Raw genomic sequence first — 24,406 nt, 5'->3', positions numbered from 1 at the left:
GCGGCTCTCGCGAGAATAGCGTCTGTTCAGTGAGTTGCCGCTGGGCCCTGCAGTCTTAAAGTGGTAAAGGCTTTTGTTGGTCCCACTTCTTGCTTGTGAATCAGGCACTTGGAACCCGCCCGCTTTAAAGCCAGAAAAGCGGAGCTCGACGCTGAGAGCCAGTGTTTGAGGGAAGCCGCGCACTAGTTCTGTCATTTGCTTTCCTCAAAGATTTACATTATTTCTTAAAAACAAAAACAAACAAACAGAAAACCTGCTCATTTTCGTGGCTAAGAGTGGAAACCACCGCGTATATGGGGATTTGAGAGCGTTGCCTTTGAGCCGTTGTGTGCAGAGCGAACGTGCATAAGACCTAAGAAACTTCCAGAAAAAAAAAAACAGCACCTCGCTAGCTCAGGCCTGCTGTAAGCTGCTGCACTCCTGGTGGCTCGCCACTCCGAGCCTGCTCCCTGGTGGCTTTAGGAGATTCCAGAGCCCGGGTAGGAGACGGGGAGAGGCGAGACTGAACATCTGGCCAGAGGAGGCTAGGAGGACCGTGCGCGCCTGGAGCCGCGAGGCTTCTTCCCGGAGGAAAATGAAGCCCCGGGGTAGAGTCGGTACCCGAGAACTGAGTTTAGAGAGATTGAGCAGACACTAAGAACTGGAGAACGAGGGATAGGAGCTGGTAGTTGAAACCCTGGAGCAAGTGGAAGGAAGCGTAGGGTCTCCAAACTCTAGGCTATAGACTGTAAGAGTCTCCCTCCTCCTCTCTCGCTCGCTGTGTGTGTGTGTGTGTGTGTCCGCCCGCGCGCGCGCACGTGCACGCTCCTACGCGGGCATGTTTGTGCCATGGCGCACTGGAGAGGTGATAAGACAACTTGCGGGAAAGATTCTTTTCTTCCGTTGTGTGGTTGTAGGGATACATCCGACTCGGGCTTAGCAACGAGTGTCTTTACCCACTGAGCCATTTCACTGACCCTACATTTATTTTTTTTTAAAAAAATGATTTGCAATAGAACATAGATCTTTAAAAAAAAAAATAGGGATAGATCATTGATGAGTTACTTTTCTGTTGCCATGAGGAAACGCCATGACTAAAGGTAACTTAAAAAAGAAGGCGAGTTTCCTATTTTGGCCTGAGGGCTTCACAGGGTTAAGAGTTCATGATGGCAGAGGAGAGAAATGGCAGGAAGCAGCAGGCATAGCGACTAGAACACGTGACAGAGAGCTCACATTCCTTACCAGAATCGCCAAGCACAGAGAGAGGGAACTTCTAGAAAGCACCTTTACTTTTTACTCATAAAGCCCGCCCCCAGTGACTTACTTCCTCCAGCAAAGCTTACCCCCCTAAGCCTCCCCAAATACCACACCAACTGGAAACCAAGTGTTCAGATCCCCCCAGATGATGGGGGACAAGTCTCGTTCAAACCATCCTAGGTCATACTTCTTGGGGAGTAAACTTTCTCTAAAAGTCGTAAAGATGTCTTGGGAATGTAGTGTGGCGTGCAGAAGCCGTGGGGGTAAATCACCAATAGCCCTCAAAGTGCCAATAGGACCCAGATTGAGGGAACCCAATCAACAAAAAGGACTGGGTTCAGAGCATGGACAACTTACCGGTGACTACATCACTGAAAAAAAAAATTGTAGCCCTTAGTACTGCAACCGTTAATTGCCAATTCTCCTTCCTCAAGGAAGGGTAGGGCCTTATGCGCCGTTCCCTACTCATAGTGAAATGGTGACAGGGCCCTATCTTGTGAAGTGACTGGGATTTTTTGAGCACAGTGGTCGTTCCATGAGCAGAAGACTGTGGGCGTGTGTGTGTGTGTGTGGGGGGGGTTCTATAGATTTCTCGCTTCGGGCTGAGTACTTAGCAGTCACCTTTTCTTAGCACTCGTCCTTGGAGTTTCCACACGAAGCCCTGCAGAAAGAAAGCTTCTCTGACAAAGGCTGAGAGTGGCGGAGTCTACTGCTCTAAACAGATACCGAAGGCAGTTTGAGCACATGTTAACTTAGCAAAATAACAGTAGTATGTTCCCCTTTGGTGCCGTGGGATTCTGAGCAAAGAGGTGGGACATTGACTTTTCTTCAGGAAAATAGCTCTGAATGATGCTAACGAACTCAGCCAAACATCTCAGTTCAAAAGAACCAGGACTCCTGGAGACCCTTGTTGGAAACAGCCCCACCCCACCCCAACCCCCATTGTTGAGCAATGGAGGGTTTCTCAGGGAACGTAGCAAGGTCACACATAAGCAGTTGGGCAGGGACTAAAGCACAGGGTGGTTGCTTTGTGTCCTTTCCCGAGGCCTCCAGGAAGCTTTAGTAAGTAAAGTGTGTGTGTGGGGGGGGGCTGTGGTAAAGCTGACATTCAGTCAAGGACGTTGCTTGGCCTGCTTGTTTATTTTTGTTTTTGTGGGTTCTCAGGGGCCCCTACCATTCTAGGACCTATCACCTCTGGAGCCACGAGCCACGAGTATTTGACTAGGTTTACAGTAGCAAGCATGAGTTCCTTCTTTTTTTTTTTTTTTTTTTTAAGATTTCTTCATTTATTATGTATACAGTGTTTTGTCTGCATGTGTATCTACATGCCAGAAGAGGGCACCAGATCCCATTACAGATGGTATGAGTCACCATGTGGGTGCTGGTACTCAGGACCTCTAGAAGAGCAAGCAGCCAGTGCCCTTAACCTCTGAGCCACCTGTCCAGCCCCATAAATTCCTTCATGTGGAGCAGGCCTCTGATCGCAGTAGAAAGGGTTTGGTTAACCCCATAGCAGCTCTACCACTATTGCAGTAGGGCACATCTTACCTGCAGGTTGGCATCATAGCTCAAGGGGGCTCATATCTACATCATTTCTTCTCCAGTGATCTGCCAGCACCGTTGGCACTATGAACACTAGCCAACTAGGAGGAAATTTCTAGGTCCGCTCCAGGCTGATTTCTCTATGTCCTGTAATCAGGGTGTTTACTATCTTTGTCAGTACAGTCTTACCATTTATTTCTGTTTGGCAACCAGTATGAATGGCGAGAGCTTGTATTGTTTTGGGAGACCTCTGGGGCCTCATAACAACACCTGGCATTGGGGCTTTTGTTTAATAACCCATGACTTCTGGGAGCAACATTAGCCATCCATGTAGGCTACTTCCATTATTTTTTTTCATACTTTTAAAAAGAATAGTTTACAGAATAATGTGTTCGTGCATGTTTCTCATACATCTTTAGTTTTGGTTAATTCCCCAGTCCCCTGCCCCCATCCCCCACTCCCACTCAGACTTTTCCACCCCTGGTGTTCTTCTCCTCTATTGTCATATTACCCGAGTTACACCACCTACTCCCTTATCCCCCTACATTTCTTAAGCTCCTTAAAATATTTTCTCTGGTTCTAGGATAAAGCAGTTGCCTGTGTATTTTTTGAAAGTTTGTTTACTTTTTTTTTAATTTATTTTATATTATGTATACAATATTCTGTCTGCATGTATGCCTGTAGTCCAGAAGAGGGCACCAGACCTCATTACAGATGGTTGAGCCACCATGTAGTTACTGGGAATTGAACTCAGGACCTTTGGAAGAGCAGGCAATGCTCTTAACCACTGAGCCATCTCTCCAGTCCCAGTTTGTTTACTTTTTAAATCTTAAAAGGGAACATACCGAGCTGGGCGGTGGTGGCGTACACCTTTAATCCCAGCACTCGGGAGGCAGAGGCAGGCGGATCTCTGTGAGTTCGAGACCAGACTGGTCTACAAGAGCTAGTTCCAGGACAGGCTCCCAAACCACAGAGAAACCCTGTCTCGAAAAACCAAAAAAAAAAAAAAAAAAAAAGGAAACATACCTGCACATGTGCCCCACAACATCTTGTTAGCTTTACAGGCATAAGCAGAATGCTTTCTTAGTAACTGCAGAGGGTGCCACTGCCGCAGTTATTCTCCAATCTCCAAACCTAGAATTGCTACCATGACAAAATAACTCCGTACCGCCATGAAAAGTTATCGGATTTGAAGCTCGCAGCATGGACATTTACACCTTGACTAGCTCTTGGTTGCAGCAACATGTGCACACACACACACACACACACTAAACTGTGTACATAGTACATATCCATGAGTGGAAAGGTATCACCCTCCTGTCAGTTTGCAGTGAGAAGTGGGAACCATGGAGTAGAGAACTGTGCACAATGTGGGTTGAGGTCTATGGAGCTTCAGGTTTCATTCCCCTAGCAAACATTTTTAAGGATCCATAATTTACACACTCATTACCAAATAATGGCGGGCCAGGTGTAGGCCAGGCGCACTATCTGTTGCAGGTGCTTAGTGCTGAGTGAAACGAGGATGCGCTGTGCTCGTGGAGCGCAGTCTTAGAGGAGAGAGCAGAAAACAGGCCAGTACAGTAGTTATGAGTACTACGGGGAGGGGCAAAGACAGGGTCTGAGTCGGGTGTGGTGGCCCACACCTTTAATTCCCAGGTGGGGACAGGAGGATCAGAAGGTTAAGGCCAGCCAGGGCTATGTGAGGCCTGTCTCAAAGAAAACTGCCATCACTCCTCTACCAAGGAGTTGGCTCTCAAACAAATGAGAGCCAACAAAAAGGGTCAGAACACCATAAGAGAGACCAGTAGAACAACTAGTGGGGTTTTCCTTCTGTGGGGTGGTCAGGAGGAATGGATACCAAAGACGTGGAGACCCGAAGGATGGCAGGGCCTAGGGCCATGAGGTAGAGAGCAGAGACAGTTCGCACCACAAAGGTCTGCAGAAGGAAGGGGCTTTGTGTCTTCCCACGAAGAGGTCGTCATGTGGCTGGAACACACAAAGGTGGCACGCAGGTGTCCAGTGATCTCTGTTTGCCCAAGCCTGAGAAGTTTCACGGGGCATACAACTTTACATTAAGTAAGGGGCAAATTTCGTTTTGAGATATAGTCTCACTGCATAGCTTTCTATATAGAGTATATTGGCTTTAAACTCACTGAGCCCCATCTGCCTCTGCCTCCAAAGTGCTGGAATTAAAGGTGTGCATCACTGTGCCTAGCTAGTTCTTGGTAAATGGGGGAACAAAGCCCTCCCCAATTAAAACTGTTTATTTTGTTTAACTGATGTATAATTATAGGACAATTAAAATTATTCCCTGAAAATGTCATACAATGTGTTTGATCATACTCATCTTCTTTCCAACCCCTTTCATATCCATTCTCCCTTCCCAATCCACCCAACTTTATTTTCTTTTTTTTTAATTTTAATTCTTTTTTAATTAAAATTTCCCCAACTTTATTTTCTAAAATGCCCATCAAACCCGGTTTGTGTTGCCCATATATGGATTTGTGGCCTTCCACTGGTGTATGGCCAACTTACCAGAGCTACACTATTAAGGAGAACTGACTCCACTTCCCCAGCAGGTATCAGTTGGCAATAGCTCATCATCTAGTGGTCGGACTTTGTGCCCACTTTCCCTCTCCATATTAGAATTTTGGGTGGCTTGACCCTTGCACAAGGCTTGTGTATGCTGTCACATTATTTTGAGTTCATGTGTGAAGCTGCCTTATTGTATCCAGAAGACACTATTTCCCTGTATTCATCCACCACATTGGCTCTCACACTCTTCCCAGCCCCTCTTCCACAACGATCCCTGGGCCTTGGGAGGAGGGATATAGATGCCCCATTAAGGGCCGATCATTCTGAAGTCTCCTGTTCTTTGCACCTTGACCAGCTGTAGGTCTGTGTGTTGGTCACCATCTTCTGCAAATAGAAGCTTCTCTGATGAGGGGTGAGAGATGCATTAATCTATTTTTTATTTATTTTTTATTTTTTAAAATTTATTATGTATATAGTGTTCTGGGCACCAGATCTCATTATAGATGGGTGTGAGCCATCATGTGGTTGCTGGGAATTGAACTCAGGACTTCCAGAACAGTAGTCACTTCTCTTAACCTCTGAGCCATCTCTCCAGCCCGAGATGCATTAATCTATGGGTGCAATGGTAAATCATTAGGAGCTGATGTAATGCTACGTCCATTTAGCAGAATGAAAGTAGCAGGTTCTCTCCTATGGCCCATGACCTGTCTAGCCACAGATTCTTGGCTTGATAATAGTGCCAGGTATGGGTTTCATCTTGTAGAGTAGAACTTGAACTAGAAAGTGATTGTTTATTCCCATGATGCCCATGCCACTATTGCACCGCTAGACGTGCCTTGCCAGGCCAGTCATTACTATAGCTCAGGGTTCACAGCTGGGAATGGCTGATAATGACTTTTCTTATCTGGTAGCTTACATAACACCTTCTAGCACCATGAGAGCTGGCATGGAGGAACAAGCTTCCAAGTCAGCTTGTTATCTCCATGTTTTGTGATACAAGTAGGTGGTATCATCAGCAGAAATGTCTCACCATTAAGTTTTGGAGGGTAACCAAAAGCATTGTCAATAGATGGTGACGTTCAGAGGTCTGTAGGTCCACACTGGTCAACAGTTCAAAAGGAGATGGCCAAACTCACAGTGTTGCTATTAAAGTCAGAACAAGAAAAGGATGTTCCATTTTCACCCTCCTGTTCAACAAGTCCTGTGTAGAATAGTAAGATAAGGAAGGTGATAAAAGGGATAAATATAGAAAAGGGAGAAGTCAATGTAGCAACGTACAGTTCTTTATGTAAAAGACTCCAAAGACTCCACCAGAAAACTTCTACAGCTGATAGGCACATTCAGCATAGGGGCAGGATACAAGAGCCAATAGCCTTCCTCTATGCGAACTGCAAGCATACAAAGATAGCATAGTAGCAATATAATTCGAAACTGTCTCAAAAAAATCCTAGAATAAATCAAACCAAGGAAGTGAAAGACCTACACAACTAAGACTTTACTGCACTGAACAAAGAGTTGCTGAAGATACCAGAGGACAGGAGGACTCCAGGCTCATGGATTGATAGCTTCAGTACTGTGCAAATGACCATCCTACCAAAAGCAGTCCAAAGATGTAAGTCTCCTTGAAAGTTCTAACAGTTCTTTACAGAAATTGAAAAAATAATCTTCAATTTCATATGGAAACCCAAGAAACCCAGGATAGTCAAAGCAATCCTTAACAATATGCAGCGTGTGTGTGTGTGTGTGTGTGTGTGTGTGAAAAGTAACACACCCCATGAATGGGCCTCGTTCAATTTTCTAAACATCTAGTCTCCATTTTTCTATTTAAATGAAGCATATATAAAAATTATAAGTTAAGAGAATAGTGAGGTGGCCAGTGGGTAAAAGCACTTGCAGCCAAGCTTGATGACTTGAGTTAGATTCCTGGAAGTCACATAATGGAAGGTGTTGGGGATTATTAGGCGTGTGACTTTTGTTTGTGCTGCTTTTGTTTAACTCTGAAGCTGTGATTCTTTGCCTGCCTAAAACACGGAATGGTCTATTAAAGAGCTGAATGGCCAATAACAAGGCAGGAGCAAGGATAGGTGGGATTGGCAGGCAGAGACTCTAAATAGAAAGAGAAATCTGGAAAGAGGAGCAAGAGAACAAGGAGAGGAGGACATCAGGGGTCAGCCACCCAGCTATACAACAAGTCACGGAGAATGAAGTAAAGAAAGTTATACAGAAATAAAGATAAAAGCTCAGAGGCAAAAGGTAATTGGGATAATTTAGGAAAAGCTGACAAGAAAGCCAAGCTAAGGCTGGATGTTCATAACTTAAGAATAAGCCTCTGATTTATTTGGGAACAGAGTGGTGGGCCCCTCATAAAGCCAAGAGTGAAACATTTCACAGCAGGAAGGAGAGAACCCAACTCCCGCGAGTTGTCCTCTGACTTCTGTACATGTGTCTGGGTGTGTATGTATCCACACACACACACATGCACACAAAATAATGTAAAACAAAAAACCCTAGAAGCCAAGATCCACATTCGTGTGACAGTATATGGTGTTTGTCTTTCTGAGACTGCATTACTTACTAGACTACCTTACAGTCCCGTCTGTTCTCCTGCTAACTGCATATTTTTTCTTTATGGGTGATTAAAATTCCATTGTGTATATGCACCACATTTTTATTCTCATTCAGCCGCTGATGGGCGTCTATGGTGATTCCGTTTCCCCGCTCTTATGATTGGAGCCGCAGTGCACATGAACGCACAGGTATTCTGCTGTAGGATTGAGTGCTTTTAGGTCTGTGCCCAGGAACAGTACAGCTGAGTCAGATGGTAATTTAGGTTTTGATAGTCCTCCACACTGATCTCCATAATGGCTGCACCAGTTACACTCATACCAGCTATGAATTAATGTTTCTCCTTGCCCATTCCCTATTCAGAATGTGTTGTTGTTTTCTTAAGGATAGCCTTTTGCACTGGAGATGGACTTTCTGAGCAGGTTCAATTATAGCAGTTTTAAATTACATCTCTTTCATGGCTAATGATGTTGCCCTCCTTAAACGTATTATCCATTCACGGATCTTCTTTTGAGAACTCTCTGTTCTGTCTCCTTAGCCTGTTTTTGTATTTGTTTTCCTTCCTTTCTTCCTCCATCCCTTTCTTCTTTCCTTTTTAATTTGTTTAGACAGGTCTCACTGTTGAGCTCTGGTTGGTCTAGATCTCATCATGTAGACCAGGCTAGCCTTCTGGTGGCAGAATACTAAGGAGAAAGATGGCTCAGTTGCCTGACAACATATTGTTGAAAATATTAAATGGTGAAAGTTAAGGAAATGAAAATAATATAATTACAACTTAAGCAGAAGCAGACTGACAAAATAATGTGGCTAAATATGTGACTTTATTTTCCAAATAATTTTTTCACACACACACACACACGAGGCTTATTTGGAAAATAAATATTTACTTATTTAGTTTACTATATATTAATGAATATATATATATATATATATATATATATATATACATTCACATGTGGGCACATACTTGATCGTGGAAGCATATATGTTTATAATAAATGAATCAGAGGCCATAGGTGTTGCGTGCTCTGATGCTGGAATTACAGGTGGTTGTGAGTCACCCAGTGTAACTGCTGGGAACCAACCTCAGGTCCTCTAAAAGAGCAGCAAGTGTCCTTAACCACTGAGCAATCCCTCCAGCTCTGCAAACAATTCACCACCTCTCTCCTTCTCTCTTTTCCTTCTCCATTCAGAAAAGGACTACTATGGTTACTGGCATCTTTTCTTTTTTAAATTCAGTTAAATTTTAAACGGTCTAACTGTATGTGATTGTGTCTCTCTGTGTGTGTGTGTGTGTGTGTGTGTGAGAGAGAGAGAGAGAGAGAGAGAGAGAGAGAGAGAGAGAGAGAGAGGCCATGGTAAAATGTAGAGGTCAGAGACTCTTAACTTGGGTCCTTGGGTATTGAACTCATTGTCTCAGCCCCACCTTACTACTTCCTGTCTCCTATCTGTCTACGTCCTTCAAACCTCTGTGGTTAATTTTGGTCAGCTAGTGGCTAGCTCCACCTCCTGACTCCAAGCAAGATTTATTTGTCAGAACACAATCAAAATATCACAGAACAACTTATGCATATTTAAATGATTCATTATCAAACACACCTATCATTTTATAGTTACCATGTGCGGATGTGTGTGCATGTGTCGGTGTGTGTCCAGAACACCCAGAGTCTACTCTTGTACTCTCTCAGCAAGCATTTACAAATTTCAACATTAATAACAATCTTCATGCTGTGGCTTAGATATAGATATTTACTGTTTACCTACAACTTTTTAAAAGCATAAACAAACTCCAAATCTTTAAGAATTTCTTTTTTTCTGAAGTTCTTGAGAATGTGCTGTGGTCTCAGAAAGATGCAGGACTAGTATTGAGATCATTGGATGTATCTCATCAAAAACAAAATTTGAAGTTCTTTGACTAAACAAGTCAATTGAAATGGGTAGACAGCAACTCACAGTTCCAGAGAGTATAATTCCTATTCTACTCACAGATAAAATAATGGAGTCTAGAATCCCCATCTACTGACTACCCTTGGTAGGCCCTACCATGTTTTAGCAGTTAAGTGCGGTCTTGGTTTCACCAAAGTGGTTGGAGGACTCTTTCTTTTGACAGCTCTCAACTCCACCCTTCTCCTTCCCATCATCCTTAGTTTGGCCACACACATCCTTCACATAGGTTTCTGGTCCCTCGAACTTCTCTTTGACTTTCCCAACCAGTCCTAAGATGATGCAATACAAGGAAGTGTACCTCCTGGAACTGTTGCCAGGTGACCGTGACATCATAGAATAGCCCAACATTGTGGTCTCAAGATGTTTCAAACATAAATGATTTAGATGAGAGAGGATTGGAGGAAATGGCCTGCACAACCGAAATCCAAGCAGCATTTATTCTCTCCTCCTTCATGACTTTCTTCGGGGGACTTATCATCTTACTTGCTTTCAGATTAATCTTGAACTTCTCAAAAAAATGCCAAACCTTCAGGGGTACAGGAATAATCTTGGTCAGTTTCCTTGCTGGGACATCTGTGTGTAAAGATTGAAGCTAAGTTTGGCGTATGTCTCTGTTTAGCAAGCAGTTCAGGCCTTCCTTGATTTTTTTCAGACTAATGAGCCCGATGTTACATAAAGGGAGGGAAGCAGGGCCCAAGACCACCAATAGAAAGCTTAGTGAGCTTGGAAGATGATGAATGTACTAGAGTCTCTGTTCTGAAATAACTTGTGTAAACATTAACAGTTGAGGCCAAATGTGGTACTTTATGGGTTAATCCCCTCACTTGGACAGAAGCATTGCTGTGAGTTTGGGGTCAGCCTAGGCTACATGAGACCCTGTTTCAAAGAGAGACTTTTGTTAACTACTATATATAAGGGAGCTACAGAGGCACAAGACATCAACTCAACCTTATTTTTCAATATCCTTCATGCATGATTCATATGTGTCTGTATGTGTACACTTAATGTGCTTTATGTGTTTATGTGTGCCAGCCACAAACACCTAGATATTTTTTGTAGCTTAACTTGCTTGCAAATGTTGATGTTGGGATTAATTGCTGGCAAATGATAATAGGAACAAGTGATGCTTTATGAAGATGACATATTAATAGTTTGAAATACCTCTCTTCAATTCCACATGACTGTTGTGTTTTTTTGTTTGTTTGTTTTGAGACACAGTCTCACATTGTAGCCCTAGGTGGCCAAGAACTTGCTATGTAAGCCAGGCTGGCTTTTAACTCATCTGCCTTTGCCTACTTTATGCTGGGATTAAAGGCATGTGCCACCACAATCATCTCAATGGAAGACTTTTATCAAACCCTCTGTTGTTTGTTTTCATTTTTAATTCTTAAACTTTGTTTCTTCCTAGAATAGATTATAGTAGCTTTTTGTAATACAATGCATTTTATGTGTGCATCATAACTAAAATGCAAATTTTGCTTAAATATATCTCTTGATGTTAAGGTAGCATAAAGTAACATAGTTTGAAGTAAGTGTAAAGTGTTAAAGTTATTAGTAATATGGATTTTATATTTTTGTATTTGATAATATCTAGTATTGAAGTTTAAAGATTTTATTGATAAGCCATTTTACTCTGCAATTGTTTAGACTTTATAGTCTTTAAACAAGGCTGGAGGGCTGGCTCAGGGGTTGAGAGCACTGGGTACTCTTCCAAAGGACCTGGGTTCAATTTCCAGCACCCACAAAGAGACGACTCACAACTGTCTGTATTTCCAGTTCCAAGGAATCTGATGCCTCCATCTGGTTTTTCTGGGCACTGAGACATAGATGGTGCACAGATATTACATTCAGACAAATCACCCATATACATAAATAAAAATAAACGAAACTTTGAAGACAAGACTTTAAAAAATGCTATAAAATTATCAGGGAAAGAATTCTGATATTCTGTGGATTAATGGGTATGGTTAATATGCTCTCTGTGCGTGTGTGTGCATGCATGTGTGTGTGTGTTTGTAGCATTAGACATCTCTTTAGTTGACTGCTCCAGGAAATGTTTAGTCTTCATAGTGTTCATTTCCTGGGTTGGGTAAGGTAAAATGATTTCTGACTAATACCATGAAGAGCCACCTCAACCTAAAGAGGACTCCTTCCTCTTGAACTGCAGCTCATTGGCCATTCCTTTTTCTTGCTCACAGGAACTATTCTCACTAGGGAGGATCGAACGTAATCCTTTAAGAAGACTTTACTTTCAAAGAGTATTTCGTAATCGTATAGAATTGTTGCTTTCCGCACAGACCGTCGTGGGGCAAGTGTTGGTGAGTTCACTTCCACTCTTCTCGTACCAGTGAACTGTAGTGAACATGATCATAGTCCCCTCTGTGCTTTGATCACACAGGTAGGTGTGATCTTCCATGGCGATCTTCATTACATTCAGGCGATGTGTGTAGGGCTCTCTAGCCATCGCTCTGCTTCGTTTTTCTCTAAGTGAGCAAGCTTACTTAGATTTATGCTTATTATTGGCCTCTGCACTAGGAGGAAAGCTTTATTAGTACAGAGCCGTGTACATAGATATTTTTTGCTTCTTTGTCAAAAATCAGGTGTTTGAAGATGCGTGGATTGATATCTGGGTCTTCTATTCGGTTTCATTGGTTCTCCTGTCTGTTCTTATGCCAGTCCCAGGCTGTTTTAAGTACTGTGGCTCTGTAGTAGAGTTTGAAGTCAGGGATTGTGATGCCTTCAGAGGTTCTTTTATTGTACAGGATTGTTTTGGCTATTCTAGGTTTTTTGCTTTTCCATATGAAGTTGAGTACCGTCCTTTTGAGCTCTTTGAAGAATTTTGCTGTGATTTTGATGGGCATTGTGTGGAATCTGTAGATTGTTTTTGGTAAGATTGTTGAGGTAAGATCTTTACAGTGTGTCCCTGGCTATCCTAGATCTCTGTATATAGATTTAGCTAGACTTGAACTCTTAGCAATCTACCCCTCTCTACCTCCCAAGTGATTAAAAATGTGTGCCACCAAGCCCTTCTTAAATTTTTATTTATGTGTCTGTGTATATGTCACAAATGTGAGGTGGCCACAGATACCAGAAGAGGTGGTTGGAGCCTCCGGAGCTGGAGTTACAAGTGGCTGTAAGCTGCCTGAATGGTGCTGGAAATCCAACTTGAGTCCCATGAAAAAATAAAAAGTACTCTTAACTGCCAAGCCATCTCTCTAAACTGAATGGTGAGTTCCAGGACAGCCAGGGCTATGTAGTGGCACTCTGTCTCAAAGAGTCAAGAACAAAACAAGACAGGATTGTATGTCCTGGAGCTCCCTATGTAGACCAGGCTGTCTTTGAACAATTGAGACAGAGTCGGCTGTCCTGTGTAGATCAGCCAATAGCTTTTGGGTGTACTAGACTTAGGGGTGTGATCTGTCTGTGAACGTAATGGCTTTTAAGAGAGAGGAGGAGCTCACTCGTTCTCTTGTGTCATGACTGGAGATCTGATTGTAGCTTCCAGGGCTCACAGAGCAGAGGACCACAGCAGCTCTCTACCTTGTTGTTCGTGAGTGTTCCCCAATAAATATTTGATACCCCCTTTATCTTGGGCTCTCAGGGATTCACTTACACATGTCGACACCCATTGTTATTTTAGGCATACTTAAGCACAGCACAGTTTGGAGAAAACTGTTCTGGTGATGATGAACTGAATCCCATGTACGCAATTTAAAAAAGATATAAATTTCCTTGAGGCACAAAGTAAGTCAAATGCAGATCAGAAGTGGCTATGTGACAACTCTTTGTAGCTGGGCAGTGTCTAAATATTCCAGGTTCCCTGGTGCTTCTCTGTGAGCCCAAAGACCTCTCTGCCTCCTACTGAGCAGCCACAATGAGCCTAGCTAGCAATAAAGTAAAACTACCCATTAATACAGACACAAACATTTGGTTAGGAGAAAAGAACATAGGAGGCCTACCCAAGCAACATTTGAGTTGGAAGGGAGTGAAAATTTCATTGTAAATAAAATTCTGAATTTGATCATTAAAACTACACTGACTAAACATTGAAAATCTGTTTTTCAAGACAGGGTCTCACCAGTAGACCAGGCTGGCCTCAAACTCACAGAGATCCACCTCCCACTATCTTTTGAGTACTGGGGTTAAACGTGTAAACCACCATACCAGACATAAACCTGGTGGTTCGGAAATTATCAGACGGAGTCATAATTATCTAAAGCTGAACTGAGAAAGATCACAGAGGCTTTGAGTAGGCAGCTTCCTGGCTGTGTGCCACTGGATGGGTGTTCTTCACGTACCAGACAAACTGGCATAGTAAAAACACTCTCTTCTCACAGAACAGTTTCCGTGGGTAGGGAAATGTCCCTACGGATACATCATGGGCCAGTCAAGTCCAAGACTGTTATTTATTAGCCCTCATTTCTATCATGAAATGGAGCACAAGATCCATGCTTAGTACTCAGTAAGCATTTGCTAAACTCTAGGAGAAGCAGGAAGCTTACCTTGGTTATTCTGAAGCGTGTGAGAGTTAAAGTGATGTAAATGGGTGTACACTGACTTAATGTAAAGCTTCATCCACTTTTTCTCAGTGAATGAATGACTGAATGAATGAACTGTGGCACAGATGAATGCTGAATGTAGTGCTGCACATCCATAGGTGAGCTAAGGGAAAACCCATTTCCTCCCCCCCTTCCCTGTACACAGTAATCAAAATACACAATATTTACTTCGTGTAAAATAGGAAACACAGGGGCTGGAGAGATGGCTCACTGCTTAAGAGCACTGGCTGCTCTTCCAGAGGTCCTGAGTTCAATTCCCAGCAACCACATGGGGGCTCACACTGTAATGAGATCTGGTGCCCTCCTCTGGCGTGTGGGCATACATGGAGGCAGAATGTTGTATACATAATAAATAAATAAATCCCTTTAAAAAAATAAATAGAAAACACAATTGTGTGGGCTTATTTATTCCATGTCAATAAAATAGTATCTTGTCCCTGTCCTTTTCTGTTTTAGGCAATCCTTGTCTTTGTACTAAGCATCGGCTCTCTCATAATCTATTTCATCAATTCAAGAGAGTGAGTAGAAACCACAGTCATTCTTGTTTGCTTTATCAGTAACTTAATTGCCTTAGAATTTCTCTTCAGGGATGTCAGTTTTGCTTACATGTGCACGGGTGCATCCCCACAACTCTTCCCCACCCCCACCCTCCACAGAAACTAATCAAAATGGCAGCCATGTAGCTGCCCCCCAGTGAGCACTAACTCCATATCTGTGATAAGAGCTTGCAATTTGCCCTGAGTTTTGCCACCTCCGTTGCTAGTGTTGGGGTGGGATGGACAGCTGTGCTCCGGGGACTCTGAACTTGCAACTGTCACTTTGAATTCCTCAGGAGTTGAGAAAGAAGTCCTGGGGTATTTCAGAGTCCCTCATGCTTCAGAGACTTCAACCCTGGAGCCATTCTTTGAAGTCACTCTCTTCTTATATCTCTCAAGGCTAGAATGATATTTTTAAAGAACTAAACCAAGTCTAATTTAAACTTCATGCCAAGCCTCTGAGATTTATATCAACTATCCAGCTGGGGTAAAAATAAGGATCACAGGCTACAAAAGCCAAGCTACTTTAGAAAATTCAGGGAAATGGTAGTATTTGCTTTGTAAATTTCTCACACATCTTTTAGGATATATCTTTAAATTTGTTTCAGATCCATTCATTTTATCTAGAGTAGCCTTATCTCAAAGGGGTAGCTAAAGAAGCTGAAAACTTTTGATGAGATGGTTTTTCAACCACAAAGCACCGCATAATTTCCCAGGCTCTGAATCCCCGCTTACAAAATTGAAACAGAACCAATAAGCTCTGTAATAGGCCATGCTCCTACTGTGCATCGTCTAGTCGCTTCGCTTGTTTCATAGCTCCACTCTCAAAGGGGAATAGTTCCATTCACATGTGAACATGCATCTTGAATGGATGGCTCACGTTGAATATGTACATTGCCTACCCTGCCTTTATCTCTGCTCTGTAGACATAGGTTTTAAAACGTTCATCTTTGCAAAATGTTCCCGTTTCTTTCCAGCCCCGTTCGAAAGTGTTCTTCACATCAAGACAAAACCATCCCTGTTGATTTGAGTTTCAATGTTTTCTTTACTTTTTATTTTGGGTTGAGGGTAAGTATCTAGATAAAATGATAAGTTATCTCCCCGACCCCCACCGACACATACACAAATTGAAGCAATGTAAAGAGACCAGCTTGTTCCTCAGTTATTAAATCTCTCTCAGTTCTCAGGCTCTAAAGATAGACCCTAAGTTGCTAAATACTTAATGAAACCAAAAGCCTACATCTTCTGGGCTTGAACATGTAAGCCAGGTCCAGAGTTCCAGCACAACTGAGAGTGACCCCGCTGTTAAACAGCATGTCTGCAGTCCTTACTGGCTTCTTGCCTCCCACGGGGGAAGCTTTTCTAACAGTCAGAAGCAAGTAGACCTTGAATGTCTTTGTTATACTAGTGGCATGTGCGCCATCTTATATGTATATTTTTTATTTGTTTTTCAAGTGTTTTTCTTTTTTAAGTTCTACTTATCTTATGTGTGTGCATGTTATGTCTGCATGTATGTCTGTGCGCCACTTGCCCATGGTGCCCACAGAGGCCAGAAGAGGGCATGGGATTCTGTGGAACTGGTTACAGGTGGTTCTGAGTCACCACGTGGGTGTCAGGAACTGAACCTGGGTCCTCTGCAAGAGCAACAAGTGCTTTTAAACACTGAGCCATATCTCCAGATCAGAATTTAATGTTCTAAATCTAAATTCAGAAGGTCAGAAAACACAATGACCAGGCAAACTTTTTCATTGGCAACTGACTTAAACCATATATCATTACTCATCATAAATAAGCTCTATGTATATGACATACACACACAGATATGTAAAATGAGATATACACATATATAGAATTTTATCTTATACTAATACACACACACATATTGTATATATAGACATATCAGAAAGTTCTAGGGGCAGTTGAAAGCTCAAAGTGTTTAAGTATGAGAGTTAGGGCCTGCTAAGTAAAATAATTATATATATGCTCATTAATAAAACACTCATTTAAAATATGATTTCTCTCTCCCTCTCACTGTTGTTTTGTTTTGGTTGGTTGTTTTTGAGACAGGTCACACTGTATAGCTCTAGCTGGCCAGGAACTCTCATTGTAGACCAGGCTGGCCTCAAACTCATGGAGACCCACCTACCTCTGCCTCCTGAGTGCTGGGACTAAAGTTGTGTATCACCATGCTCAGACCAAGGTCCAATCTCTTTATGCAACATGTATGCATTTGTGTATTTACGTATGTATGCATCTGTATATGTGTTAAATAGCATGAGATTAATAAAACTTCAGTTAATGAATGAAATATAGCTGGGAAATAGTTGTCCTCCACAGTCATTTTAAAATTCTCAGTGGTAGGTAGAGCTTGGAAAAATAGCTCAGAAGAGCCCGTGACACTTTGAGAAGGACCTGCATTCAGTTCCCTGTTCCTCCATGGCAGTGCCCAGCTGTCTGTAATTTCAGTTCCAAAGGCTACGACGCCCTCTTCTGGCCTCTGCGGCACCAGCCTTGCGCATGGTGCACATACAAACACAAAGGCCTATATACACACAAACACATTTATGTATGTAAAATAATCTTAAAATCTTTTTAAAAAATCCCAAGGGTAATATAATTTGGGTTTTTTGTGTCTATTTCAGTTTTGGGCAGCTGAAGACAAGGTCAAGTTCTGGCTGGAGATGAATTCAATTGTAGACATTTTTACTATCCCACCAACCTTTATTTCTTATTATTTGAAGACTAATTGGCTAGGTAAGTGTGCTGTGGCAGTCAGTGATCAGTACCAATGATATTTTAGCCCCAAACAACTCAACATTCATTTAGAATATTTATTTTTCTTTTTAAATACCTCACTGCCATTTCAAAGAACCCGCTCTTGACTGTAGAGCTTTGTACTATATTTGCAGAAACATATTTTGTTTTGTTGTTTTATTTTGAGATAGGCTGTCACTATGTAGCTCTGGCTAGCCTCGGACTCACAGAGCCCCGCCTGTCTCTGCCTCACCAATGCTGGGATGTGTCACCACCAGAATGGTCAGAAGTCATTTCTCGATCCCAGCATGTGGCAATGTACCTGGCGCCCAGCAGGTGTCCAATAGTTTTTGATGGGAGAACTATATCTACAACCAGAGGGGGCAAGGCTCCAGCACCCAGGGACCCTTGTGCTGGGATCTCATACAGACTCAAAGAATGACCTTCCCTGCTTTCTCAAGGTCAATCATCATATTCAGATATGCTGTAACATGTCTGAAAATTGTTCAGTAGTTGTTTTGTGTTTAAGGTGGGTATATTGACAATGCATGGGCTTTTAAAAATCGGTTTTTATATAATTTTGTTTTATTGTTTATAAAATACATACCAATTCTATTTTTTGATATTGTTTACAAACTATATAAAGTAAAACTAGGAGTACTGAAAAACTGAATAATCAAAAGCTTAAGGGACCCATGTAAAGTTTCCTATAAATTCCACAGTAGGGTTAGAGTGAAGTGAATAGTGCTTGTTGTGCAAGGCCAGTGTCTAGACGCTTGAAATCAGTTCTACAATGCTGTAAGGTGGGTCCTATAAAAATTCTCATTTTATGGGTGAGGCACTAGAGAAGTGGGCACCCTAGGCAATAGTAGTTAGCTTTCAGAGCCAGGATTCGAAGGTCATGTCCTAAAATCTGTACCATTCATCACATCATTAAACTTAAGGGTTTCTGGAAAGTAAAATGCGTGCTTCCCAATCACATTCTATTTCAGGCTGCTTTCTCCTGGTTGCTTTGTAGGTTTAAGGTTTCTGAGAGCTCTGCGGTTGCTCGAACTCCCTAAAATCCTACAGATCCTCAAGATCATCAGGACCAGGTAACTGCAGCACTGCCTGGTGTGCTAGCTCAGAAGTTTAGATTGGGAAATGAAAACATTAACTGGTCCTCAAGTTCCCCCTGTCCCACCAGAATTCCAGTGTGAAAACTGGGAAATCCCTCAGCATCTATGCTCTCACTCACTCGCTTCCACCAGGTGACGCTGAGCACCCTGGCTGAAGCCTTGACAATCCTTGTAAAGAGGATTATCCTTTTACAAGGATTATGCTTATCCCTTGTTTTGAAAAATTATAGTATGTAAGCCTGCTTTGATTTTAATTCCAGATCTCTTTTCCCAAAACAAAAATAGTCACAGGCCCAGACAATACAGCCTCTTGTCATTTCTCCTGGTGTTCCACAAGGAGCAGATGATAAGATCCAGTTGCTGAAGACAACACACCCCTCAGTGTGTAAGGCAGAAATCAGCCTGGAACCAAGCTGAAAGCCTCCCCTCTGCCGGCTGGCTCTCAGAGTCCTTCCCTGAAGAGGCTGTGCAAGCTGCTAGACAAAGCATCAATGGCCTTACCTAGTTGTGGATCCTACAGCTGTAAGACCAACTTGCCAGACAAGATGTGCCCACTGGTGCAGCACTGGTACTATCATGGGATAGCATATTGCTTGGATTTGAGACCTGCTCCATGGGAGGGAATCCATGCCTGGCACTGTGAACCTGGTTAAAAACCCATGCCAGGGGATACAGGCACTAAAGGGGGGTGGCAAAAGGCACATGGATGGAACACTATTGTTTAGCTATATTTCATAATGTAAAACTACTTTCTAAACACGTACATTTAGACCCATAGACAAATGCTACTCTCAGCCTTAATCAGAGACACCATTTTTTTCTAGTGACCAGTAGTGAGTGTAGAGATCACGGCTGGACAAAGTGCTGATAGGAAGTGATATACAATACGAGCATTCAGCTCTAAACAAGACCCACATTCCATCCCCTCTAAGGTTCAGGGAATGTTGCTGAAGAGGAGGCAGAAAGAATGAATGTAAGAGCCAGAAGACAGAGAGAAAGGCTGTAAATGCCATCTCCGCAAGACACAGCCACAGCAGCCGTGGATGTTTGCCCAGTCAGGCACGGATGGAGTGAGGGGCAAGAGTCATGAATCTGGGAAAGGGACTGGTAGGGTGGGGATCAACAGGATGATAAGTGAGGGTTGCCGGAGAGAGTACTCAGAATGCATTTTATACATGTGTACAATTATGAAATAACAAAAGTAATCAATTGAAAAAGAATCACCTCTTGTTGGCTGCTAGTAAAATAAACGTTTCTTCATGTGAGAGATGTAACAGTTCCCCTGAGCATGAGTGCTATCCATCAGCAGCAGTGAACTGTTGCTTAGAGAAGTAGAGCCATGAGCTTAGGGTGTGGCTCAATAGGGGAGTGTTTACCTAGCATATACAAGGTCCTGGGTTCAAATTCCAGCGTTACAGGTAAATAAAAATAGTGCAACTTAAATATCTCCAAAAGATAATAAAAGTCCAAACTGTCTCTTTCAACACACGGCTACATTCTTCTTAGAAGTGTCAATATTACAGTCTCAGTGCATCGCAACGTTAAGTATGCATTGTAAAGAAGTCAAAGCTGGAAACACTGTTTTTACTTGACAAATGGCCAGCTCAGAAGCCACAGCTGTTTCAGCTGAACTCTAGGCTTTCCTTGACGGATGGACGTAAGCCTCTCTGATCCCGGTATGTAGTGTGACAGTACGTTCCTATGATCTAGTCACATCTAGTCACTCCTGCCCTTTGTTCTACTACTTTAGACAAGGTTATGACCATGTATGCCTTTAACACACCAGGCTAGTAGATGATGCAGTCAAATATGGAAGAGACACACGACACTGGGCGAGTCTCCAGCAGTGCTTCTCAGTCTCTTAATGCATACACTAATGATACAGAAGAGGCCCTGTAACCATGCAGACTGATAGGTGAGGGCAGAGCTCCAAGTGATGCTGTACCTTCCAGTCTGTGGACCACACTGTGAGCAGAAGCTGGGCTCTTGGTGGACAATGTGTTTGTATTTATTGAGAGCCTGCCTGCAGAAACCTAACACTTCTCCTTCTCCTTTCAGTAATTCAGTGAAGCTTTCTAAACTCTTGTCAATTGTTATCAGTACCTGGTTCACAGCTGCAGGATTCCTTCACCTGGTAAGTAGATCATCGCAGTCTCCAATGGCATCCGCCAGTGTGAGCATCCTTGCACTCCGAAATGGTATTCCATGAGCATCCTTTCTTTGAAACTGGAGAGGAACCAGACCAGAGGTTTATTTCTTTACTTTCACCTTTTCGGTTTTACTTTCATTCCCCACCATCATATTTATCATAATCTTTGCATCTCCCACCACAAGAGATGTTTCATCTTTCAATACTCCAAAATCTGGCTCTAGTGAAAATTTTCATTAGATCTAAAGTTTTAACACATAGGTAAGTGTTAATCCTGAGAGTCATGAAAGAAAAACCAGATCCACAATTTTGAGCCAAATTTGAAGCAAGCTTTGAATACTGACCAGAGAAATGGACTCTGATCAGGACCACCCCTGGGTTCCCAGTGAGTGTCAATGAGATGCAAGATGTGTGTTGTAGGACCTTTTTAAAGACAAAAATCACACAGCCACCTTATTTCCCATGTGGCTTTGTTATTTGCCAAGAACTACAATTCCCAACGTTCCAGGAAGCTGCCTGGGCTTTTTGCAGGTGGGGCTTACAGGTTGCCTTTGGCTTTTGCATAAGGTTTATTGATAAATCTTCATGGAAGTTTGGGGATTCTTAATTTTTAAGTAAATATGTAAAAGTGAAAGAATGAAGCTAGGGCCAGGGTGTAGTTCAGTGGTAGAGCACTTGCCTGTCAAGGCCTTAGGTTTTTATCTTCAGCACTGGGGGGAAAAAAAGCCAATGAAAGAATTCCAGTCTTATTAAGACTAGATAGTTGAGCCGGGCGGTGGTGGTGCACGCCTTTAATCCCAGCACTCAGGAGGCAGAGGCAGGCGGATCTCTGGGTGTTCGAGGCCAGCCTGGTCTAGAAGAGCTAGTTCCAAAGCTACAGAGAAACCCTGTCTCGAAAAAAACAAACAAACAAACAAAAAAAACCCCAAAAAACCCAAACCAAAACAACAACAACAACAAAACCTCAACCAAACAAAAAAACCTAGATAGTTGCTGGGAGGGGTGAGTTGCTATTGAAAAGAGGGCTTTGGGGCTACCCTTTAGGGTATTCCCATTCTTCTGGAAATATCCACAGGGAAAGGCTTGTTTCTACCCCCACAGAATGAGCTTTTGTTGGTTTCCTCAATAGAAAGGGTTCCTGGCTACAGTGCTCCAGGACAGCTGAATTATCAGATGGGGGAATTGAAGTGCAGAGCTTAGAAGCCTTCAGAATGTTCTCTGAAAAACAAAACTAAAGTAGTAAAAGTCTTTGTGACTCGAGGTTCTCTCTTGAAATTAAACAATGACTATAAAAAGATCTACAGCATGGCTTATTAAGAAAATAGTCAAACATAACCACAGTCTCTGATAGAATCTTTTTTTTTTTTTTTTTTGGTTTTTCGAGACAGGGTTTCTCTGTGGTTTTGGAGCCTGTCCTGGAACTAGCTCTTGTAGACCAGGCTGGTCTCGAACTCCCAGAGATCCGCCTGCCTCTGCCTCCCGAGTGCTGGGATTAAAGGCGTGCGCCACCACCGCCCGGCTCTGATAGAATCTTGAAGAAATTTGAAACCAGCCACACCACTGCACAGTTCAGCTGGGATGGAGGTTTTCTTGCAATGTCCCAGCAGAAAGGGTAGAATGATCTTCATGTTGATAACATTGGACAAGAGTCTCGTTCTTTCCAAGGCAGAAACAACCCAACCATTGCTATCCCAGAGTTCTAGAGGAGATACCACTAAGACATCCTTTACCTTTACTTCCAGTGAGACATTCTTGGGCTCAGTGTGACCCAAAGGCAGGTTTTATTTGGCTAATTATTTCATTAATTTCTGTCTTGCCCTTGCTTTTCTTCTTTTTTCTTCCTTCATTTTTTTTCTTTTTTTGTTAGTTGCTAACTCTTATGGAACGTTCATGTACATGTGGCTTTCTGGGTTCTTTGGAGAATACAGGAGTCTTGGTAGCTTGTTCTCTCAAGATCACAAGAGGTCATAGCAGGATAGCTGCTGCCTAGGTAGCGTGGGTGCTGCTGGACTCTGAATCTTTGAAGTCTCTCTGCTTCAGTCCTCTAAGCATAGGAGCATGCTGGATGTGCAGGTCCTCGATGCAGGACGTCTCCAGCAGGGATTCATTCAGAAAAAATAAGGAGAATTGAGGAACAAGAGTGTTCCATTTTGAATCATAACTGATTTTGAAAATGTAAACAGCAAAAGAAAAAAATTTTAAAAACCCTAAACTAAAGGAACTTTATTCAAGAACACAGAAAATCGCCGGGCGGTGGTGGCGCACGCCTTTAATCCCAGCACTCGGGAGGCAGAGGCAGGTGGATCTCTGGGAGTTCGAGGCCAGCCTGGTCTACAAGAGCTAGTTCCAGGACAGGCACCAAAAGCTACAGAGAAACCCTGTCTCGAAAAACCAAAAAAAAAAAAAAAAGAACACAGAAAATCGTAGATTTTGTTGAGAGGATGTTGAAGCTACAGCCCCAAATCCAAGTTCTGGTTGTCCCACTGCCTCACCATTCTGTACTCACACTGTCCTTCGGCTAAGCATTGATACCATTCAAATTTGAGTATAAACTAAATAGAAATCTTTATGTTTCCAAAGCTTAAATTCCATAAAATAATAAAAAGTAGTTACAGACTACAATAGTGATAAACTACTAAATGTAATTTGCCAAGTGGCCTCCTTGTTTAAACAAGTACAATTGAGCCCATAAAAATCTAACATGATCCCTTATACAAAGTCATAAAATATTTTGACTATCAGTGGGATAGCCACTGGGAACTTGGCCATGGCAGAAGACACTCCTCACTCATCTTCATAAAAGCAGCCCTAACTGACCTCAGCGAGTCATACACAAAACTTCTGAGATGATGACAATGACGACAACAACAACAACGAAAGGCATAAAAGTAGGAACAGATCTTGTTGGGACAAAGAAGGGAGTCAGTGGGAGAGAGCATAATGGGGCAAAGGTGAAAATGACCAAAATACATTGTATACATGTATGGCATTGTCAAAAAATAAAACAATTTCTAAAAGTCTTGAATGAAAAAAAAATGTGACTGACAAGATTATTAAACACTAGAATTGAAGAGTAGGTTCAAAGATATCAGAAGATTAAGCTGTCCTATGGAGGAGAAGCCATTTCACAAAAAAGAGAACCAGATGCGAAAGAAAAATGTGACAGAACACATCAGGAGCATGGAGGACAGCATTGTGGGAAAACACTGGCTCGAGAATGGACAGACACACCTGAGGAGAAAAATATCATCAGTGAAGAACAGGCACCAAAGAAACTTCATGCACTAGATACATGACCAGTGTTCCCAAAGAGACTTCATGCACTAGATACATGACAAGTGTTCCCAAAGAGATGCTTGAAATGAAGTCTGGCATTTGTGGATGGAAACCAATACTGTGCACGAGGGAAAATGACTCCCAGTCAATAGGATCGTTAGGTCAAATAAAGCACGCCTGTGTGTTGCA

The 24,406-nt window shown here is 42.5% G+C and overlaps 1 protein-coding gene across 1 annotated transcript in view; it reads left to right on the top strand.

Moving 5' to 3' along the window:
- The first annotated feature begins 8,011 nt into the window (after positions 1-8,011).
- Kcnu1 (potassium calcium-activated channel subfamily U member 1) overlaps positions 8,012-24,406 on the top strand; it is a 65,740-nt gene continuing 49,345 nt past the window's right edge. Inside the window, 8 exon segments of the mRNA XM_057752343.1 lie at positions 8,012-8,069; positions 10,186-10,376; positions 12,024-12,143; positions 14,841-14,902; positions 15,898-15,988; positions 17,563-17,674; positions 18,693-18,768; positions 20,851-20,926. Coding sequence (XP_057608326.1) covers positions 8,012-8,069; positions 10,186-10,376; positions 12,024-12,143; positions 14,841-14,902; positions 15,898-15,988; positions 17,563-17,674; positions 18,693-18,768; positions 20,851-20,926 — 786 coding nt within the window.

This window comes from Chionomys nivalis, chromosome 20, assembly GCF_950005125.1.
Source record: "Chionomys nivalis chromosome 20, mChiNiv1.1, whole genome shotgun sequence".
Taxonomy (NCBI): domain Eukaryota; kingdom Metazoa; phylum Chordata; class Mammalia; order Rodentia; family Cricetidae; genus Chionomys; species Chionomys nivalis.
The sequence above is the reverse complement of the archived record's forward strand: the minus strand, read 5'-3'. Positions and strand labels throughout refer to the sequence as shown.